Source organism: Euleptes europaea, chromosome 12 (genome assembly GCF_029931775.1).
Source record: "Euleptes europaea isolate rEulEur1 chromosome 12, rEulEur1.hap1, whole genome shotgun sequence".
In the NCBI taxonomy this organism is placed as follows: domain Eukaryota; kingdom Metazoa; phylum Chordata; class Lepidosauria; order Squamata; family Sphaerodactylidae; genus Euleptes; species Euleptes europaea.
This window is the reverse complement of record NC_079323.1, coordinates 12,344,560-12,362,053: the sequence shown is the minus strand read 5'-3', so window position 1 is coordinate 12,362,053 and position 17,494 is coordinate 12,344,560. Positions and strand designations below refer to the sequence as shown.

Genomic DNA, 17,494 nt, shown 5'->3' with positions numbered 1-17,494 from the left:
TGAGGAGCACATATGTGCCTGACAAGAATCTGGGTTGATTCACATTTTTCCTTAGCTGCAGTTATATGTGACATCTGAAGGCGGCCCCCAGGGTGAGGATGAAACTTGTGTTTGCAATAACATAGAAGTAACATACTCCTACATTAATTCTCACCATCATTTAACTCACATCTGTACTGTTCCATAACCACTTCGGAGGGAAGTAAACTACTGCTCTGTTCTGCCTTGTTTGCAGGCTAAGTAATAACACAGTGGCTATCCCCCATGTTCTTCTCTTGAAGCAATGTGGGTGGAAGATGCTACCTTTGAAAAGGCCATTTGACTTAGCTCCTTCTGCCCAAGCAGGCAGAGATGCCTGAGCATTCCAAAACTATTCTAGGAAGGCCACAAAGACGACTGCAGCAGAGTCCTGCCTGTGTTCCCCAGCACCTGCTATAATAGGCATGCTCCTCTGATCCTGGAGAGAATAGGAATGCATCACGACTAGTATCCATTTTTACTAGTAGCCATGAATAGCCCTCTCCTCCACGAGCGTGAATAGCCCTCTCCTCCATGAACCCCTCTTAAAGCCTTCCAAGTTGGCAGCCCTCACCACATCCTGGGGCAGGTAGTTCCACAATTTAACTATATGTGAAGAAAGTAGCTTATAGCAACTGGATCCCCAGTTTTCACTCTGCTATTAACTACTAGGCTGTACTACCTTTATGATTGCATTGATGCTTTATTGGAGGGGGCTGCTTTCGTCTGTTTTATGACTGACTGCTGTTGGGCTGCTGCTACCCGCCTTTTCCCGGTTACTTTACTATATCTTTATTTTGTTTTTAAACTTGATTCTCAAATCCAGACCTTTACGACCATCCAGACTGAAACTATTAAAAATTTAGACACCATTAACTTGTTTCAGGACTGACCAGGATATTCCATTAAACAGTGCCTGCCATCTTCACCATTTTGCGATGGCCTCTCTGAGCACAGCGTTGGATAGGGTAGGGTGCCACAACTGAAAAGACCCGAAGCCTCAGGGTTATATGCCACACTTCGGATGGCAAAAGGCACTCTTCAGAATAAGTATGAGAGGGAACACACGGGAGGGGAGGGGCCGTGGCTCAGTGGTAGAACATCTGATTGGTTCAATCCCTGGCATCTCCAGTTAAAGGGACTAGGCAAGTCGGTGATGTGAAAGACCTCTGCCTGAGACCCCGGAGAGCCGCTGCGGGTCTGAGTAGACAATACTGACTTTGATGGACCAAGGGTCTGATTCAGTATAAGGCAGCTTCATGTGTTCATGTGAGGAAGACGGCTTCCTTATGCTTACCTCCAATTTCTGATTTAAACTCTTTAGCTGAAATGGCGTTTCTTGGCTTTCTGTACCTTGTCCCTTCCCATGAGCTTTATTTTGTCTTAATTGGTGCAGCTGTAGCTTTTCGTAGCTGTGTGTCAGCTTGGCACACTAAAAGAAAAAAGAAAAGAAACAAATATTGGGAATATCTGATTTCTTCCTTAGCAGATTTTGTACCGAAGTCATAATTGGCAAAGGCAGCCGGGCTGAAACATTCTAATTAGCCAGCCTCAGTGACAAAGCGCCCGCTTTTACAACTAAATGGTTAAGGATGAACACGGCTGAGCTTTCATACAACTGGTAGTGTTAATTAACTGCACGGTTAAGCACAGATTGACTGGATGGCTGTTTCGAGCAGGGTTTCCTCACCCAGTGTTTGGATACGTGGTTTTGCATTTGTTTAGTGCCATCTTGTGTTGACGGTTTTAACGGCTCTTCAAAACGAAAGAGCGCGAGCAACCGGTTTACTGTTTGCCTAACTCATAGGGGCCTTGTCTGGACTGAGAGGAGCAGGCATAGTGAAAATGGAGTTTTTTGGTCGTTTATGCATGGGAGTTTTACCTGAGGTCTGTTGCTCGCTGGACCCGCACCTTCCTGTTGGGAAGCTCTGCACCAGCAGTCTCCAAACTCAAATCAAGTCCTGCCCCTTTAAATGCTGCTTTGTAATGGGCTTACTTGTAGTGCTTAAAGGTAAAGGTAGTCCCCTGTGCAAGTACCGGGTCATTCCTGACCCATGGGGTGACGTCACATCCCGATGTTGACTAGGCAGACTTTGCTTACAATGGGGTGGTTTGCCAGTGCCTTCCCCAGTCATCATCACTTTACCCCCAGCAAGCTTGTAGTGCTTACTGTGAGAGAAAATCCCCCCCAAACCCAATTGCTGCATAAAAAGACATTTTAAGAACAAGCAAACAAAAAACCCCAGAGCAATCTGAAAGGAGGCAGGGGGGAGAAATCCAAGGCTTGGTTTTAAAAAGATTTTCTTCTGCTCAGAACGAGCTCCGAGGAAGCAGTACCGTGTTTCCCCGAAAATAAGACACTGTCTTATATTTATTTTTCCTAAAGAAGACACACTATGGCTTATTTTCAGGGGATGTCTTATTTTTATTAAGTATGGCCTGGGGCTGCCTGAGGGGAGTGGCCGTGGGGGGGCCGGGCTGGGAGTTGGGGCCGGGCCGGGCCTGCGTCTCAGGGCTGGGCATGGAGGGGGAGGGAGGCCTGCGCGGCCACGGCGGCCGGATCAACGAAGGCGCGACCCGTCCAAAGGCTTTTTGAAGGGCGCTTTCACACAGCCTATTTGGGGGTCGGGGGGGGGTCTCTCTTCCCATCCTGCCAACCCAGCCCCAGCCCCCCCCTTACCCATGCTGTGCTGGCCCAGCGGGGAGCCGCGCCGCCTCGTCCCTCTCGCTTCAGCCGCCGCCGCCGAGCTCAGGCCGGACACGGCGGCCCCTCCATGGGCGGGAATGGCGGCCGGGTGCGGGCAACAGGCGAGGAGCCTCCTTCCAGCGGCCGCTTCCAAGGGGCAGCATTTCCCTGCCTGCCCCGCCGCCTCTTCAGCGCCGACTCGGGCTCCCTGCCCGCTGGAACGAGGCAGGGGGAAACGGGCGGGGCTACAGGATGAGTGGTCTGAGGCCAAGGAAACTCTCCAGGAACAGTGAACTGGCGGGAAGTCTTGGTACGCTGCATAGCCACGCCTATCACCATGTCTTATTTTCGGGGTATGGCTTATATTGAGCAAATGGTTAGAAATCCTTCTACGGCTTATTTTATGGGTATGTCTTATTTTCGGGGAAACACGGTAAGTATTTCAATCCCCGCCTCTGGACATGCTGCTTTGTAATTGGCTGTGAGACAAACTGAGCTTGCGTGCCCCGCCCTTTGCCTTATGCATGAGGATTTCACCCGGGCTTTGATCAGGGAAGGTGGAAGAGTTGGGTTAACAGAGGAAAGGGAAGACACGGACACTGCGAGGGCTGGCAGTGAGGTCATCTCTAATGGACGGAAAACCCATGCATAACTCCAAGGAACAACTGATTCAGACCGGGGGCGAACATGAATGACAGTACTCATGCATAAACGACCAATGTTAGTGATGCGAGAGCTTTGTTACTTTGGGTTCATAAAGCACCAAAGGAAGACTGTGAAAATGCATAGTGAGACTGTTCAAGGCATGATATGTTTTTGTGGAAGGAGGGGGGCATAAGAAAGGTCACAGAGAGGCTGGAGAGCTTGAGGTGAACTGTCATGGACTGACCTTCTTGCGATACCATAAAATGATCTGAAATGATATGGACGTTAACAGGATGCATTTATGCCGGCTTATGACGTATCTCAGAAACCACTGAGGCTGTTTGTACCAGACCCGCAAGTTCGAATCCCTACTCCCCCATGGAAGCTTACTTGGTGACCTTGAGCCAGTCACACAAACTCAGCCTAACCCACCTCACAGGGTTGCTGTGAGGATAAAGATGGAAGAGGGGAGAACGACGGAAACCGCTTTGGGTCCCCACTGTAGAGATAGGTGGGACATAAATGAAATAAGTAAATGGTGCGTTCTGGCAGAGTTTTTGGTTCCTGAAATGACTTAATCTCTAGTATTTGCCCAGGAGAAATGTCAAAGTGTTAAATTGCTGACAGACAGTTGTAGTTTTAACTGGTATCTATTAGGACTATCTTGTGTTTAACAAGATCATTTGTATATAAATTTTATTCTTCCTGTAATTAATGTTTTCTTTGTATACCTACTGGACATGGACTGTAATAATAAAGAACTAGAAATGGTGCGCTGATTAGAGCTCCACTCCTGGGCCAGCCACAGGAAAAACATGTTCCTCTTTAAAGTGGAATAAACTTTACCTACACTGTTCTGTACACTGATCTGGATGGCCCAGGCTAGCCCAATCTTGACAGAAGCTAAGCAGGGTTAGCCCTGGTCAGTTTTTGGATGGGAGACCCTCAAGGAAGTCCAGGGTCACTATGCAGAGGAAGCCAATGGCAAACCTCTGAACGTCTCTTGCCTTGAAAACCCTACCCAGCCGCCATAAGTCAGCTGTGACTTCATGGCAACAATTTTAAAAACAAACAAACACTGTTCTGAGTTTTTATTTTATTAAACTAATTGTATTGAAACACTTATATCCCGGCCTTTCCTCTTGGTTCCAGGTGACATGGCTCAAGGAAACTCCCAGCTTTGCTTCCTATGGCCTTTTATGCAGGGACGTTTCCCCGCAGTCACCCCCCGACTGCTTCAGGGCTTCCTTTTGATTACGCAGGCCTTTTCCGCCGATCTGAGGTCGCCTTGCTCTCCCCCGCACGTTTTGCCCGCGTTTTCCAGATTCTGGCTAAAACAGCATTCGGAAAATATGGGCAAAACGTGTGGAGAGAGCGAGGCGACCTCTGACGGGCGGAAAAGGCATGCATAATCAAAAGGAAGCCCCGAAGCAGTTGGCAGGGGTGACCACGGGGAAATGTCCCTGCATAAAAGGCCGTAGATTATTTCCACGCTTGGTACATTAAAGGGAGGATGGAGAACTAAAGGTTTGTTGGTATGACAAAGAAATCCACACTCATGCCCACTGTGTCAAGCTTAAATTTAATTCCAGCTTAGGGTAGGGTTACCAACTACCAGGTACTAGCTGGAGATCTCCTGCTATTACAACTGATCTCCAGCCAATAGAGATCAGTTCACCTGAAGTAAATGGCTACTTTGACCACTGGACTCTATGGCAGTAAAGTCCCTCCCCTCCCCAAACCCTGCCCTCCTCAGGCTCCGCCCCCCAAATCTTCCACCAGTGGCAAAGAGGGACCTGGCAACCCTAGCTTAGGGTGATGTCTCAATGTAGCTGTCGTTATTATTCCGGAAGCTAAGATTTCAAAATATGAATCATATTTGCATGTTGTAGTTTCAGATTCACCTCTGGGCTTGGACAATTCGAATTCCGAGTTTTGAAAGTCACCTGCATAAAAGGCCTATGTGAACTGCCTTTGAGCTGCTGTTAAAAGCCCTTGGAAATCTGCTGGCTGGGAAGCCCTCTGCCTCAAAAATCAGGAGAGTCTTCTGTTTGTAACACAAGCCCTGTAAACCTGACGGACATTTGTTTTTTCGGGACGTGTATAAAGCAAAGTGGGACCGAAGGCACTGGGTCCTGCCCCCTGCCCGCCTGGTTCAGCCTAACACAGGAGCAGGGCCTACGCCAATATCCCCTTCTGCCCAAGTCAGTCAGAAGATCTTCAAGAGTGATGGCATATTTGTCAACTAGGGATGATTCTGAATCAAGCAACAGGCGGGAGCCCTGTGAGCCAGCGGATTGATTCCTGGGTTCTTATGAAGGAACCAGTATGTGGATGGATGACCTCCCCAGTCAGTATTTGGATGGATGACCACCAAGGAAGTCCAGGGTCGCTATGCAGAGGAAGCCAATGGCAAACCACCTCTGAACGTCTCTTGCCTTGAAAACCCTACCCGGTCGCCGTAACTCAGCTGTGACTTCATGGCAACAATTTTTTTTGTAAAAAAACACTGTTCTTTGCCATCTTTGAAAAGAACTCAGTTTTTATTTTATTAAATTACTTTTATTGAAACACTTATATCACAGCCTTTCCTCTTCGTTCCAGGTGACATGGCTCAAGGAAGCTCCCAGCTCTGCTACCTATGGCCTTTTGATGGATGCTGCCGAAACAACATTAGTTTAATTTGCACAGCCAATCAGATCTCCATGGGTTAATCGGAAGCCCTGCTGGGCAGGAGCCCCACCTGGTCATGCCCACTTTCTAAAAACACTTAGTGGGTGCCAGGAAAAATGTCAGTGCCCACAGGCAGCACACTGGGAACCCCTGCAATAGCTGTTTGCCTCACCGCAGCAGCTCCTGGCTGTTATCTTAGTTATGTTATGCATGGTATGGAGAGGGTGGACAAGGAGAAACTGTTCTCCCTCTCTCATAATACCAGAATGCGGGGTCATCTGCTGAAGCTGGAGGGTGAGAGATTCAAAACAGATAAAAGGAAGTATTTTTTTCACACAGCGCATAGTTAAATTGTGGAACTTCCTTCCCCAGGATGTGGTGATGGCTGCCAACTTGGAAGGCTTTAAGAGGGGAGTGGCCATGTTCATGGAGGAGAGGGCTATCCATGGCTACTAGTAAAAATGGATACTAGTCATGATGCATACCTATTCTCTCCAGGATCAGAGGAGCATGCCTATTATATTAGGTGCTGTGGAACACAGGAAGGAGAATGCTGCTGCAGTTGTCTTGGTTGTGGGCTTCCTAGAGGCACCTGGTTGGCCACTGTGTGAACAGACTGCTGGACTTGATGGGCCTTGGTCTGATCCAGCAAGGCCTTTCTTATGTTCTTAAGACTTTCTCTACTACTTAAGGAAGATTCAAACCGGCTTACAATCACCTTCCCTTCCCCCCCCCCAACAGACACCCTGTGAGGTAGGTGGGGCTGAGAGAGTTCAGAGAGAACTGCGACTAGCCCAAGGTCACCCAGTAGGCTTCATGTGTAGCAGTGGGGAAACCAACCCGGTTCATCAGATTAGAGTCCGACGCTCATGTGGATGAGTGGGGAGTCAAACCCGGTTCTCCAGATTAGAGTCCACCCTGCCCCTAAAAACCTACAGCATTGCAATATATAAATAATCATGAAAGTTAGTTACAAAACAATCCAAAATCTGCTAAACTAACCTTGAAATATTGCAAGCAGTGTAAAATAGGAATCTGACTTTTTCCTTACTTGAGTTTTCAGGCCCCGAAGCTGCACATCAAAATGCTGAACCATCTCACATTCATTCTTGTGCAAACTGTCTAACTTCTGTTTTAGCAGCCCAACCTGTTTAGGAAATGACCACAACGGGGATATACTGAACAGTCACAACAGTCACACAATATATCACCGTTAAACAACTGTAAGCTGCTTTGGGTCCCCCATTGGGGAGAAAAGCAGGGTTTAAATATCTAAGTAAGTAAAAAAAAATAAGGTGCACATTAATAACACAAATAATTTCATTTGTTAAAAAAGAAGACAAAGAACTAACTTGCATTATTGTTAAATTGGGACCCATATACTAATAGTTGAGTGTAAGGGTTTCCAACCTTTTTGAGCCTGCGGGCACACTTGGATTTCATGGTGGGCGCAGCAACAAAACGGGCAACCATTTTGTGGTTGCCGGAGGAGGCAGAGCCAGCCACAATATGGCTACCACAGATTAACTTCAGTAACTCAGTACAGATCCTCGTGCTCTGGTGGCAGTTGCTGCCAAAATAACGTTTTTTAAAACCTGCATGGACAATCAAATCTCCAGCAGTAAATCAGAAGCCTTGCTGGGCAAAAGCCCTATCTGGCTCCACTCACTTACCGGTACTAGAAATACTTGGCAGGCACCAGAAAAGATGCTGGCGGGCACCATGGCACCCACGGGCACCACAATGGGGACTTCTGGTTTAGTACATGTAACCATTTGGATTTTCAGTAGTTTCCTGTCTGGTTACAGAATGAGGATCCTTCACTTCATAAGCAGAGATATGAGTATTTTATAGAAGAAGGAGGAGGAGGAGGAGGAGGAGGAGGAGCTGGAGAATAAAACCGTCTTACAATCACCTTCCCTTCCCCCTCTTACTACAGACACCCTGTGAGATAGGAAGGGCTGAAAGAGCTCTAAGAGAGCTGTAACTTGCCCAAGGTCACCCAGCTGGCTTCATGTGGAGGAGTGGGGAAACCAACCCGGTTCACCAGAGCAGAATCCACCGCTCCAAACCACTGCTCTTAACCACTACACCACACTGGCTGGAAGAAGAAGAGTTGGCTTTTATATGCCGAATTTCTCTACCACTTAAGCAAGAATCAAACCAGCTTACAATCACCTCCCCTTCCCCTCCCCTCAACAGACACCTTGTGAGGTAGGTGGGGCTGAGAGAGTGTGACTAGCCCAAGGTCACCCAGCTGGCTTCATGTGTAGGAGTGGGGAAACAAATCCAGTTCACTAGATTAGCCTCCACCACTCATGTGGAGGAGTGGGGAATCAAACCTGGTTCTTCAGATCAGATATATTGTATATATATATAAATATATATAAATTGCTAACCCTCAGGTGATCATCCTGCAACCTTCACATGGTTCAACGGGCTCCAATACCTCAACCATACCAACCCACTGGTGGTTAGGGCTGTCAAAAAAAACAAAATTCGGTACAGTTCGGATTTGGCCGAATTTGGCCCTTGTGGGTTCGGTACGTGCCGAAGTCCGAACTCCCCCACTTCGGATCCGTTCAATTCGGCGGGAATTCAAAGTTCGGGAAAAAAAATCGGCCGAATAAAGCCATTAAAAACACAATCGCGCCTTTCCGTGGCTCTGGGGGGGGCATTTTTGGGCTTAGAGGTCCCAAACTTTCAGCAGAGCTTCAAAGGACGTATATTGAAAGACTCCCCAAGTTTTGTAAAGATTGGGTCAGGGGGGGCTGAGATATGGGCCCTGAAAGGGGTCCCCCCACCCTTAATGTGCATCTCTCAGCAGAGCTTGCCGCCCATGCACAAAGCTCCCAGCCCCGACAAACAGCTGATGAGAGCAAGGGCGGGGCAGGTGCTAAGAACTCTGCAAAGCAACACAACTGAAAAGCAACACCTTTGCAAACATGCAAAGGGCGGGGCAGGTGTGAAGAATTTTGCAAAACAATACAACTGCAAAGCAACACAAGCACGCAATGCAACACCTTTGCAACAGTGCAAAGCAACACCTGACACCTGGGAGTTTGCATACCATGGAAAGGGACAGAGGCAGCTAGCTATGCATAATGAGCAGGAGGGGGTGGAATTTCTCCTTTTGCATTGGACTTGGGACCAGGCAGATGCATTCTTTAAGTCACCATTTGAAAACCAGTTTTGAGCAAGCATCAAAATAACCTAACTGATCTTATGCATGAGGAAAAACCTGAAGAATAAAAATGAAGCCCCCCCTCAAACCAGGGAGAGAGAGACTGGAGGGGGAACACACACACCAGGCAGAACCGGCAAAAGCCCCCTTTGGCTTCCCCCACCCACCCACAGAAACTGCTCCCTCCCCACACACATACACACACAGACTCTGCTTTCCCCCCCCCACACACACAGAAAAGAAAAATTATAGATTAAAGCCCCCAAAGGGGTCTTACTGTGGCTGTCTTCTGTTCCAGCAGGAGGGGCTGGGAGGCTGGGTAATCCAATATGATTCCATTTGTATCCAATATAAGATCCATATGTATGCATCTCTCGAGGGTGATCCATTCATCCCAATAGGGAAAAGGGGAAAGCCCATATCTCGGGGGGCCCTGACCCAATGTTTACAAAACTTGGGTGGTCTCTTAAAAAGCCTTGTCTGAAGCTCCGCTGAAAGTTTGGGGTCGGCACACCCAAAAATGCGCCCCCTGCAGCCACGGAAAGAGAAAAGGGGGGAGCCGATATTTCAGCCCCCACTGAACCCATCTTTACAAAACTTGGGTGGTCTCTTAAGAGGGATTGTCTGAAGCTATGATAAAAGTTTGGGGGCTGCACCCCCAAAAAAGCGCCCCCTGCAGCCACGAAAATGGAAAAGGGGGAGAGGAAAAAAGGGTGGAGCCCATATCTCGGGACCCCCTGACCCAATGTTTACAAAACTTGGGGGGTATCTTAAGAAGCCTTGTCTGATGCTCCGCTGAAAGTTTGGGGTCGGCACACCCAAAAATGCGCCCTCTGCAGCCATGGAAAGAAAAAGGGGGGAGCCCATATCTTGGGACCCCCTGACCCAATGTTTACAAAACTTGGGTGGTCTCTTAAGAAAACCTGTCTGAATATCCCCTGAAAGTTTGGGGTCTGTACCCCAAAAAATGCGCCTCCTGCAGCCACGGAAAGGAGCGAATGTGCACAAGCACCCCCTCACACACACATGAGGATTTCCCTCTCTCTATCTCTTTCTCCGGCCGGCCGCACATCAGCTGATTCCTCCAGTACTCAATCCTGACTGATTGGCCAGAAGAAGACCCAGCTTGGCCACCGATTGGCCGGGGGAGGAGAATGCTGCTTACTGAAGGTTATGCTGCTTACTGACGGGCCCCGAATTGGCCGAATTTATTCGCGAACTCCCGAACTCGCTGAATTCGGCCCCCCCGGTTGCCCGCCAGTTTTGAGTTCAGTTCCTCCCGAACTAAAAACCGCCGAATCAAGGGAAATTCGGCTGATTTTCAGTTCAGGCCGAACCGAATTGACAGCCCTACTGGTGGTTACTGTCACAGTTTACGCAAAGTACCGTAAATTGAAATCTCACTAATTGGCTGTGAGTATGAGACAGAGAGGGAGGGAACGCAGCATGGTACAGTCCGATCTCGTCAGATCTCGGAAGCTAAGCAGGGTCAGCCCTGGTTAGTATTTGGATGGGAGACCACCAAGGAATACCAGGGTTGCTATGCAGAGGAAAGCACTGGCAAACTACCTGTTAGTCTCTTGCCATGAAACCCCATAAGGGGTCGCCATAAGTCGGCTGTGACTTGACAGCACTTTACACACACACACGAGACAGAGAGAGAGAAAACAGACCAGACAAAAAAGCCAGGGGATGGATTCAGGTCTCCCTTCTGTGCCAAACAGCTCATTATCGGATTTTTATGCAGAATGTTTTTCTGCAGCCTCTTCAGAGTTCTGCTCAAGGCAGCTCACAATTGAAATGACAATATAAAACATGCTTGTGCAGCCCAACTACTGGTGAGTGCATTTGTTCATTGATGGCTGCATTTGTTCTGTTGGACCGAAGACAATTCTGCCTGTTTGCCCTCCTTGCCTGCAATATGTATCAATATAACTAAAAGTAAAGTGGCTAGGCCTCACGCCAATCACATAACCAAGACGCTCACAGGCAAAGGTGGGATCTGTACCCTTGGGGGGAACTCCCTGGGGATATAGAATAAATTAATAATAAATTAATGAGAAGAAAAAGCGTGAAAACCAGCCTGATGAGGACAGGACATGCTGTAGGAGATATGGAATGTTCAGGGCACTTCAATCAACTTAAGAGACAACTCCTAAACAGGTCTACTCAGACATCAGTCTCATGTTGTTCAATGCAGCTTAAAGGTAAAGGTCCCCTGTGCAAGCACCGGGTCATTCCTGACCCATGGGGTGACGTCACATCCCGACGTTTTCTAGGCAGACTTTGGGTGAAAAAGTATGGTCGTTTTAGCCTCCTTTATTCCCTGTTTCAGTCAGGATTCAGCCAGGATTGAACGCATGCGTTTTACAGAACGTGTGTTCAATCCTGGCTGAATCCTGGCTGAAACAGGGAATAAAGGAGGCTAAAGCGACCATGCGTTTTCGCCCTTTGTTTATGGGGTGGTTTGTCAGTGCCTTCCCCAGTCATCTTCCCTTTACCCCCAGCAAGCTGGGTACTCATTTTACCGACCTCGGAAGGATAGAAAACTGAGTCCACCTTGAGCCGGCTACCTGAAACCGACTTCCGTCGGGATCGAACTCAGGTCGTGAGCAGAGCTTGGACTGCAGTACAGCAGCTTACCATTCTGCGCCACGGGGGCTCCTTCAGTGCAGCTTATTCCCCAGGAAAGTGACTTTAGGATTACACCTGAACAAGCCCATTTACAAAGAATAACCAATTAACCAACCCCAGCAATTCAGGAGTGCATTCAGAGGAGACAGTCTACGGTACCTCTTGACCTTTCTGATCTAGCTTGCTTTGGGCACTTGCCAGTTCTTGATCCTTGATAGTCATCCTGACTTCTAAAGCCTCCATCTTCTTTTCCCATTCTCGTTTCCTGTTGTTTACCATTATGTCAATCTGAAGCATTAGTTCTTGAAGCTCAGCATCACACGGGGCAGATCTAAAAATATAAGGACAATTGAGGGTTGTCTTTTTTTTTTTTTTAAGTACAGCATACAGAAAATATTCAGGTCACAGCGTTTGTTTCTTAAACGAGTTGACCTTCTACTTCAAAAATAAATCACTGGAAATATTATTTTTTCTTTGCTGAGGTTTCTTGCTTCCCACAAGGATTTGTCTGCCATCATACATTTTGATACATGGGGGAATGAAGGATTCTAAGCAGCCAGACCTAAGCAAGTTACGGGAGACCCATGTTTATAACTAAGTTTATAAGTAAGTAAATAGGAGCAGGACCATGCTACGTAGCTAAAAATATTAATAAAATTACAAATGTAACAAAACAGAACAAAACATACAGCAGCAAGATTTACCTCTAAACAAAATCAATATGATAAAAAAATCCTCAGGCATGACAAAGTGTCACCTTTATGATCCTTGCATTGCTATATCTACCCATAAAGGGCTGGCCCCTCTGCTAGTTTGGGAAAATACCTGGAGACTTTGGGGTGGAGCCTGAGGAGAGCGGGGTTTGGGGAGGGGAGGGACTTCAATGGGGTTTATTGCCATATAGTCCACCCTCCAGAGCGGCCATTTCCCCCAGGGGGACTGATCTTTGCCGCCTAGAGGTCAGTTGTAATAGCAGGAGCTCTCAAGCCACCACCTGGAGCTTGGCAACCCTACCATCTGCAGATAGCCAAATCCACACAATGGAGCTAACCACGGCTATGACACAGGGTTCTGGAAGCCTGAGGAAATCCCTGGGTTTGTGGGGTGTGTGTGGAAATCTTACTGTCTGGGGAACAAAGATTATTGGGGAGTAACAAACTATGTACGTGCATATACAGATGTCAGGAAAAACAGGCCGCCAGAGTTCGGGCTGCATGAAAACTGTCCTGGGGACCAGGATGAGGCCACAATAGGGTTGCCAACCTCCAGGTGCTAGCTGGAGATCTCCTGCTATTACAACTGATCTCCGGCCGATAGAGATCAGTTTCCCCTGGAGAAAATGGCTGCTTCAGCAATTGGCCTCTATGGCATTGCAGTCCCTCCCCTCCCCAAACCCCACCCTCCTCAGACTCTGCCCCAGAAACCTCCCGCTGGTGGCCAAGAGGGACCTGGCAACCCTAGGCCACAGTGACGGCCAACAGGCCAAGGAAGGAAAAAGGAGCTGGAGGCTGGGGAAGGGGAAAGGTGCGAGAACCAGCGGCTGTGGGAGGGGGATAGATTTGCCAGGTCCCTCTTTGCCACCGGCGGGAGGTTTTTGGGGTGGAGCCTGAGGAGGGCAGGGTTTGGGGAGGGGAGGGACTTCAATGCCATAGAGTCCAATTGCCAAATCGGCCGTTTTCTCCAGGTGAACTGATCTCTATCGGCTGGAGATCAGCTGTAATAGCAGGAGATTTTCTGCTATTACCTGTAGGTTGGCAACCCTAGAGGGGGAGAAGCTGTGGCTGGTGGCGGACAGAGGGAGGAAGAAAAGCCGAAGGGTTTTTTTTGGGGGGGGGGAATAGGATTTTCCATCCCCGACAATTCCGCGTGGACCCCCCCACTCATTTTACTCTGTTTGCTTTAAGGCGTCTGATTTAATTTCAATTAAGTAATTTTAAAAAACCCACAAGATTCTTCTGACCTGGAGGGGGGAGTGCTTTACTGTGCAATTTCCAGATAGTAACATTTCCTAATTAAGAAGGTTACTCATGCTAAAGAAATTAAACAAAAGATGCCTCGGCTGCTCAGACTGCGCTGGATGTAATGCAATTTCAACCAGTCATGTGGGTCAATTAAGGGCGCCCTCTTCATTACGAGCAGCCAGTCGCATTATTGCTTCTCAGTTAGACTAATAGACCAGATCGTTAGCTCGTCAGTGTCAAGTGTCACGGCTGTCGTTAATAGATGTCACTTATCCCTTTGAAACAGTGTCTTGATGTTCTTTCCTTCTGGTCTTCGGGAACTGCTCCACTACGCCCACATCTTCATACAAACACATGAACGCATGAAGCTGCCTTATACTGAATCAGACCCTTGGTCCATCGAAGTCAGTAATGTCTACTCAGACCAGTAGTGGCTCTCCAGGGTCTCAGGATGAGGTCTTTCACATCACCTACCCTGCCTAGTCCCTTTAACTGGAGATGCCAGGGATTGAACCTGGGACCTTCTGCATGCCAAGCAGATGCTCTACCACTGAGCCACAGCCCCTCCCTCAAGCTGATGCTTGAGGTCCATACATACAGCTGTTTCACATTCTCCTCTCCGTCATGCCTGTTACGCTTTTTTCAGACAGGAGCTTCACCTATGCCATGTAGGGCTGCCAACCCCCAGGTGGTGGCTGGAGATCTCCTGCTATTACAACTGATCTCCAGCCGACAGAGATCAGTTCCCCTGGAGAAAATGGCTGCTTTGGCAATTGGACTCTATGGCACTGAAGTCCCTCCCCTCCCTAAACCCTGCCCTTCTCAGGCTCCGCCCCAAAAACTGGTGGTGAAGAGGGACCTGGCAACCCTAATGCCATGCCACTGAGGTTAATAAGATTGCAGACGGTGAGAAGCCAGGTTAGATTTAATCTATAGAAGTGTGCATATTTAATTTTATTCAGCCTCCTGGGCCACTTTTGAGAGCTGGCGCGGTGTAGTGGTTAAGAGTGGTGGCTTGGAGCGGTGGACTCTAATCTGGAGAACCGGGTTTGATTCCCCGCTCCTCCACGTGAGCGGCGGACGCTAATCTGGTGAACTGGATTTATTTCCCTCACAGCGCTCATTCGGCTCAGCAGTTCCTCGGCAGAAAGAGTTCCCTGAAGATGGCGAGCTTGAAAGTCACTGCATTCCAGCAATGAAGCCTTTGTATACTAAATGACACCAACTGTAACGAAATCTGACTGCTGGTTTGGATTGTGCAGTAAAAGACTCTTCTGCCCGTCCCTCAAATCTCCTGGAGATTTGGACTGGAGAACAGAGCCAGCCCCCCTTTGTAGAAAACGGCCCCCTGAGTTGTACAAACTTGGGATGAGAACGCATGGTCACTTTAGCCTCCTTTAATCCCTGTTTTAGCCGGGATTCAGCCAGGATCAATCACATGCGTTTCGCCGAATGTGTGTTCATCCTTATTTTCCTTTTATCCCTAGAAGCTCCTTGATCAATTGATCTTGAGCAGCATATATCTAGTGTTGGAGGGATATAAGAACTGAAACAAATCTTGCCACTGACAATGTGGCCTTGGGGTCCCTGTCACTTAGTAAAAAAGGCATTATGTCAGTCACAGAGGCATTGGATTTGTATATTAAAAGGGGGGAAATATAGCGCGATCGAAGTTCCTCGTAAAAGCGGCATTCCAAAAGGGCATGGGCTAATGAGTCAATAGAGCAGAAGAGCAAGGGCAGATCCTGTCTGAGTATGGTATATTCAGAATTCTGCCCTGCATTACCATAGAAGGGTTAGCATTCAATCTAGCCAAGCAAAAAGCTCTACAGAGACGAGGAGTTGTCAGATAATATGTATAGGCAGGCAGACCACGTGGAGGGGGTATTCCGAAGAACTGGGATGAACAGATGCGACGAGCACGAAAAATAGCGCTGTTATAATCGAGCTCTTTAATGCGCTTTTTAATTTTGGTAAAAGCTCCAGTTTTCCCAAGATCTAAAACATATCCTGTGAGAATAAAGGAGGCTAAAGCGACCATGCGTTTTCGCCCTTGGTGTTTGCGCATGCAGCAATGAAGTGTCCAGATCACACGAAGTGGTGGTATCACTTTACTCTGCTCTGCTCAGTCCTCACCTAGAGTACTGTGTTTGGTTTTAGACACCGCAATTTAAGATAGATGTAGACAAGCTGGAACGTGTCCAGAAGAGGGCAACAAAGATGGTGAGGGGTCTGGAGACCAAGTCCTATGAGGAAAGGTTGAAGGAGCTGGGTATGTTTAGCCTGAAAAGAAGTCTGAGAGGGGATATGATAACCATCTTCAAGTACTTGAAGGGCTTTCATATAGAGGATAGTGCCGAGTTGTTTTCTATTGCCCCAGAAGGTCAGACCAGAACCAACGGGTTGAAATTAAATCAAAAGAGTTTCCATCTAGACATTAGGAAGAATTTGCTAACAGCTAGAGCGGCTCCTCAGTGGAACAGGCTTCCTCGGGAGGTGGTAAGCTCTCTTTCCCTGGACGTTTTTAAGCAGAGACTAGATGGCCATCTGTCAGCAATGCTGATTTTATGAACTTGGGCAGATCATGAGAGGGAGGGCACCTTGACCATCTTCTGGGCATGGAGTAGGGGTCACTGGTGTGTGTGTGTGTGTGGGGGGGGAGGTAGTTTGGAATTTCCTGCACTGTGCAGGGGGTTGGACTAGATGAGCCTGGTGGTCCCTTCCAGCTCTATGAATCTATGGTCAAAAGCTCAAGAACTTTGACATCTGACATCTCCAGTAAAAGGATCAGGTAATAGGTGATGTGAAAGACCGCTACCTAACACCCTGGAGAGATGCTGCCAGTCTGGGTATACAATACTGACCTTGATGGACCAATGGTCTAATTCAGTATAAGGACGCTTCATGTGTTCATGTGACATGGTCCGTGTGACATGTTGAAGCAAAAAGTGCTGAACTGTTTTGAACACACACACACACACACACACACACACACACACACACACACACACACACATAAAGAACGGCAGATAAGAGTACCTACCTAGCCATAATTTGTTCCCGCAGAACCTCTAATTTCTTCTCCATTTCAGGATTTATTCAATCTATTTAAACAAGAGGGGGGGAAAGCTTTTTAATTTACTACTTATGCAGCAGGCAGAATTAACAGCAGAAGCTTTCTGGAGACATGGATCCGTGGTGTGGGAATAGAGCGATTTATCCTACCATCATCATCTCTCTGCTCACAGCAAATGACAGCCATTGACCAAATTTCTGCTAGGAGCCAGCGTGGTGTAGTGGTAAAGAGCGGCAGACTCTAATCTGGAGAACTGGGTTGGTATCCCCACTCCTCCACAAGAAGCCTGCTGGGTGACCTTGGGCCAGTCGCAGTTCTCTCAGAACTCTCTCAGCCCCAGTAGAGACAGGCAATGGCAAACCACCTCCCAACGTCTCTTACCTTGAAAACCCTACCAGGACGCCATAAGTCAGCTGTGATTTGACGGCACATGCACATGTGAGGAAGGATGTATTTAATTTGGCTCCACCTCCTGTGGCAGCCATTTTGGGTTTGGCTCTGCCTCACGAAGGAAACATTTATGGGGTGGTGCTCACCACCACCTCTCAAAGAGCCAAAGGTGTCCCCAGTCTCAAAAAGGTTGAGGTCCCCTGAACTGAAGACTTAAGACTTAAGTT

The 17,494-nt window shown here is 48.0% G+C and overlaps 1 protein-coding gene across 1 annotated transcript in view; it reads right to left on the bottom strand.

Moving 5' to 3' along the window:
* The window catches only part of DEUP1 (deuterosome assembly protein 1), a 53,222-nt gene extending 36,315 nt beyond the window's left edge, over positions 1 to 16,907 (bottom strand). The window contains 4 exon segments of the mRNA XM_056858662.1: positions 1,316 to 1,450; positions 7,074 to 7,169; positions 12,000 to 12,171; positions 16,845 to 16,907. Coding sequence (XP_056714640.1) covers positions 1,316 to 1,450; positions 7,074 to 7,169; positions 12,000 to 12,171; positions 16,845 to 16,888 — 447 coding nt within the window. The 5' untranslated portion in view covers positions 16,889 to 16,907.
* Between the last annotated feature and the right edge of the window lie 587 nt (positions 16,908 to 17,494).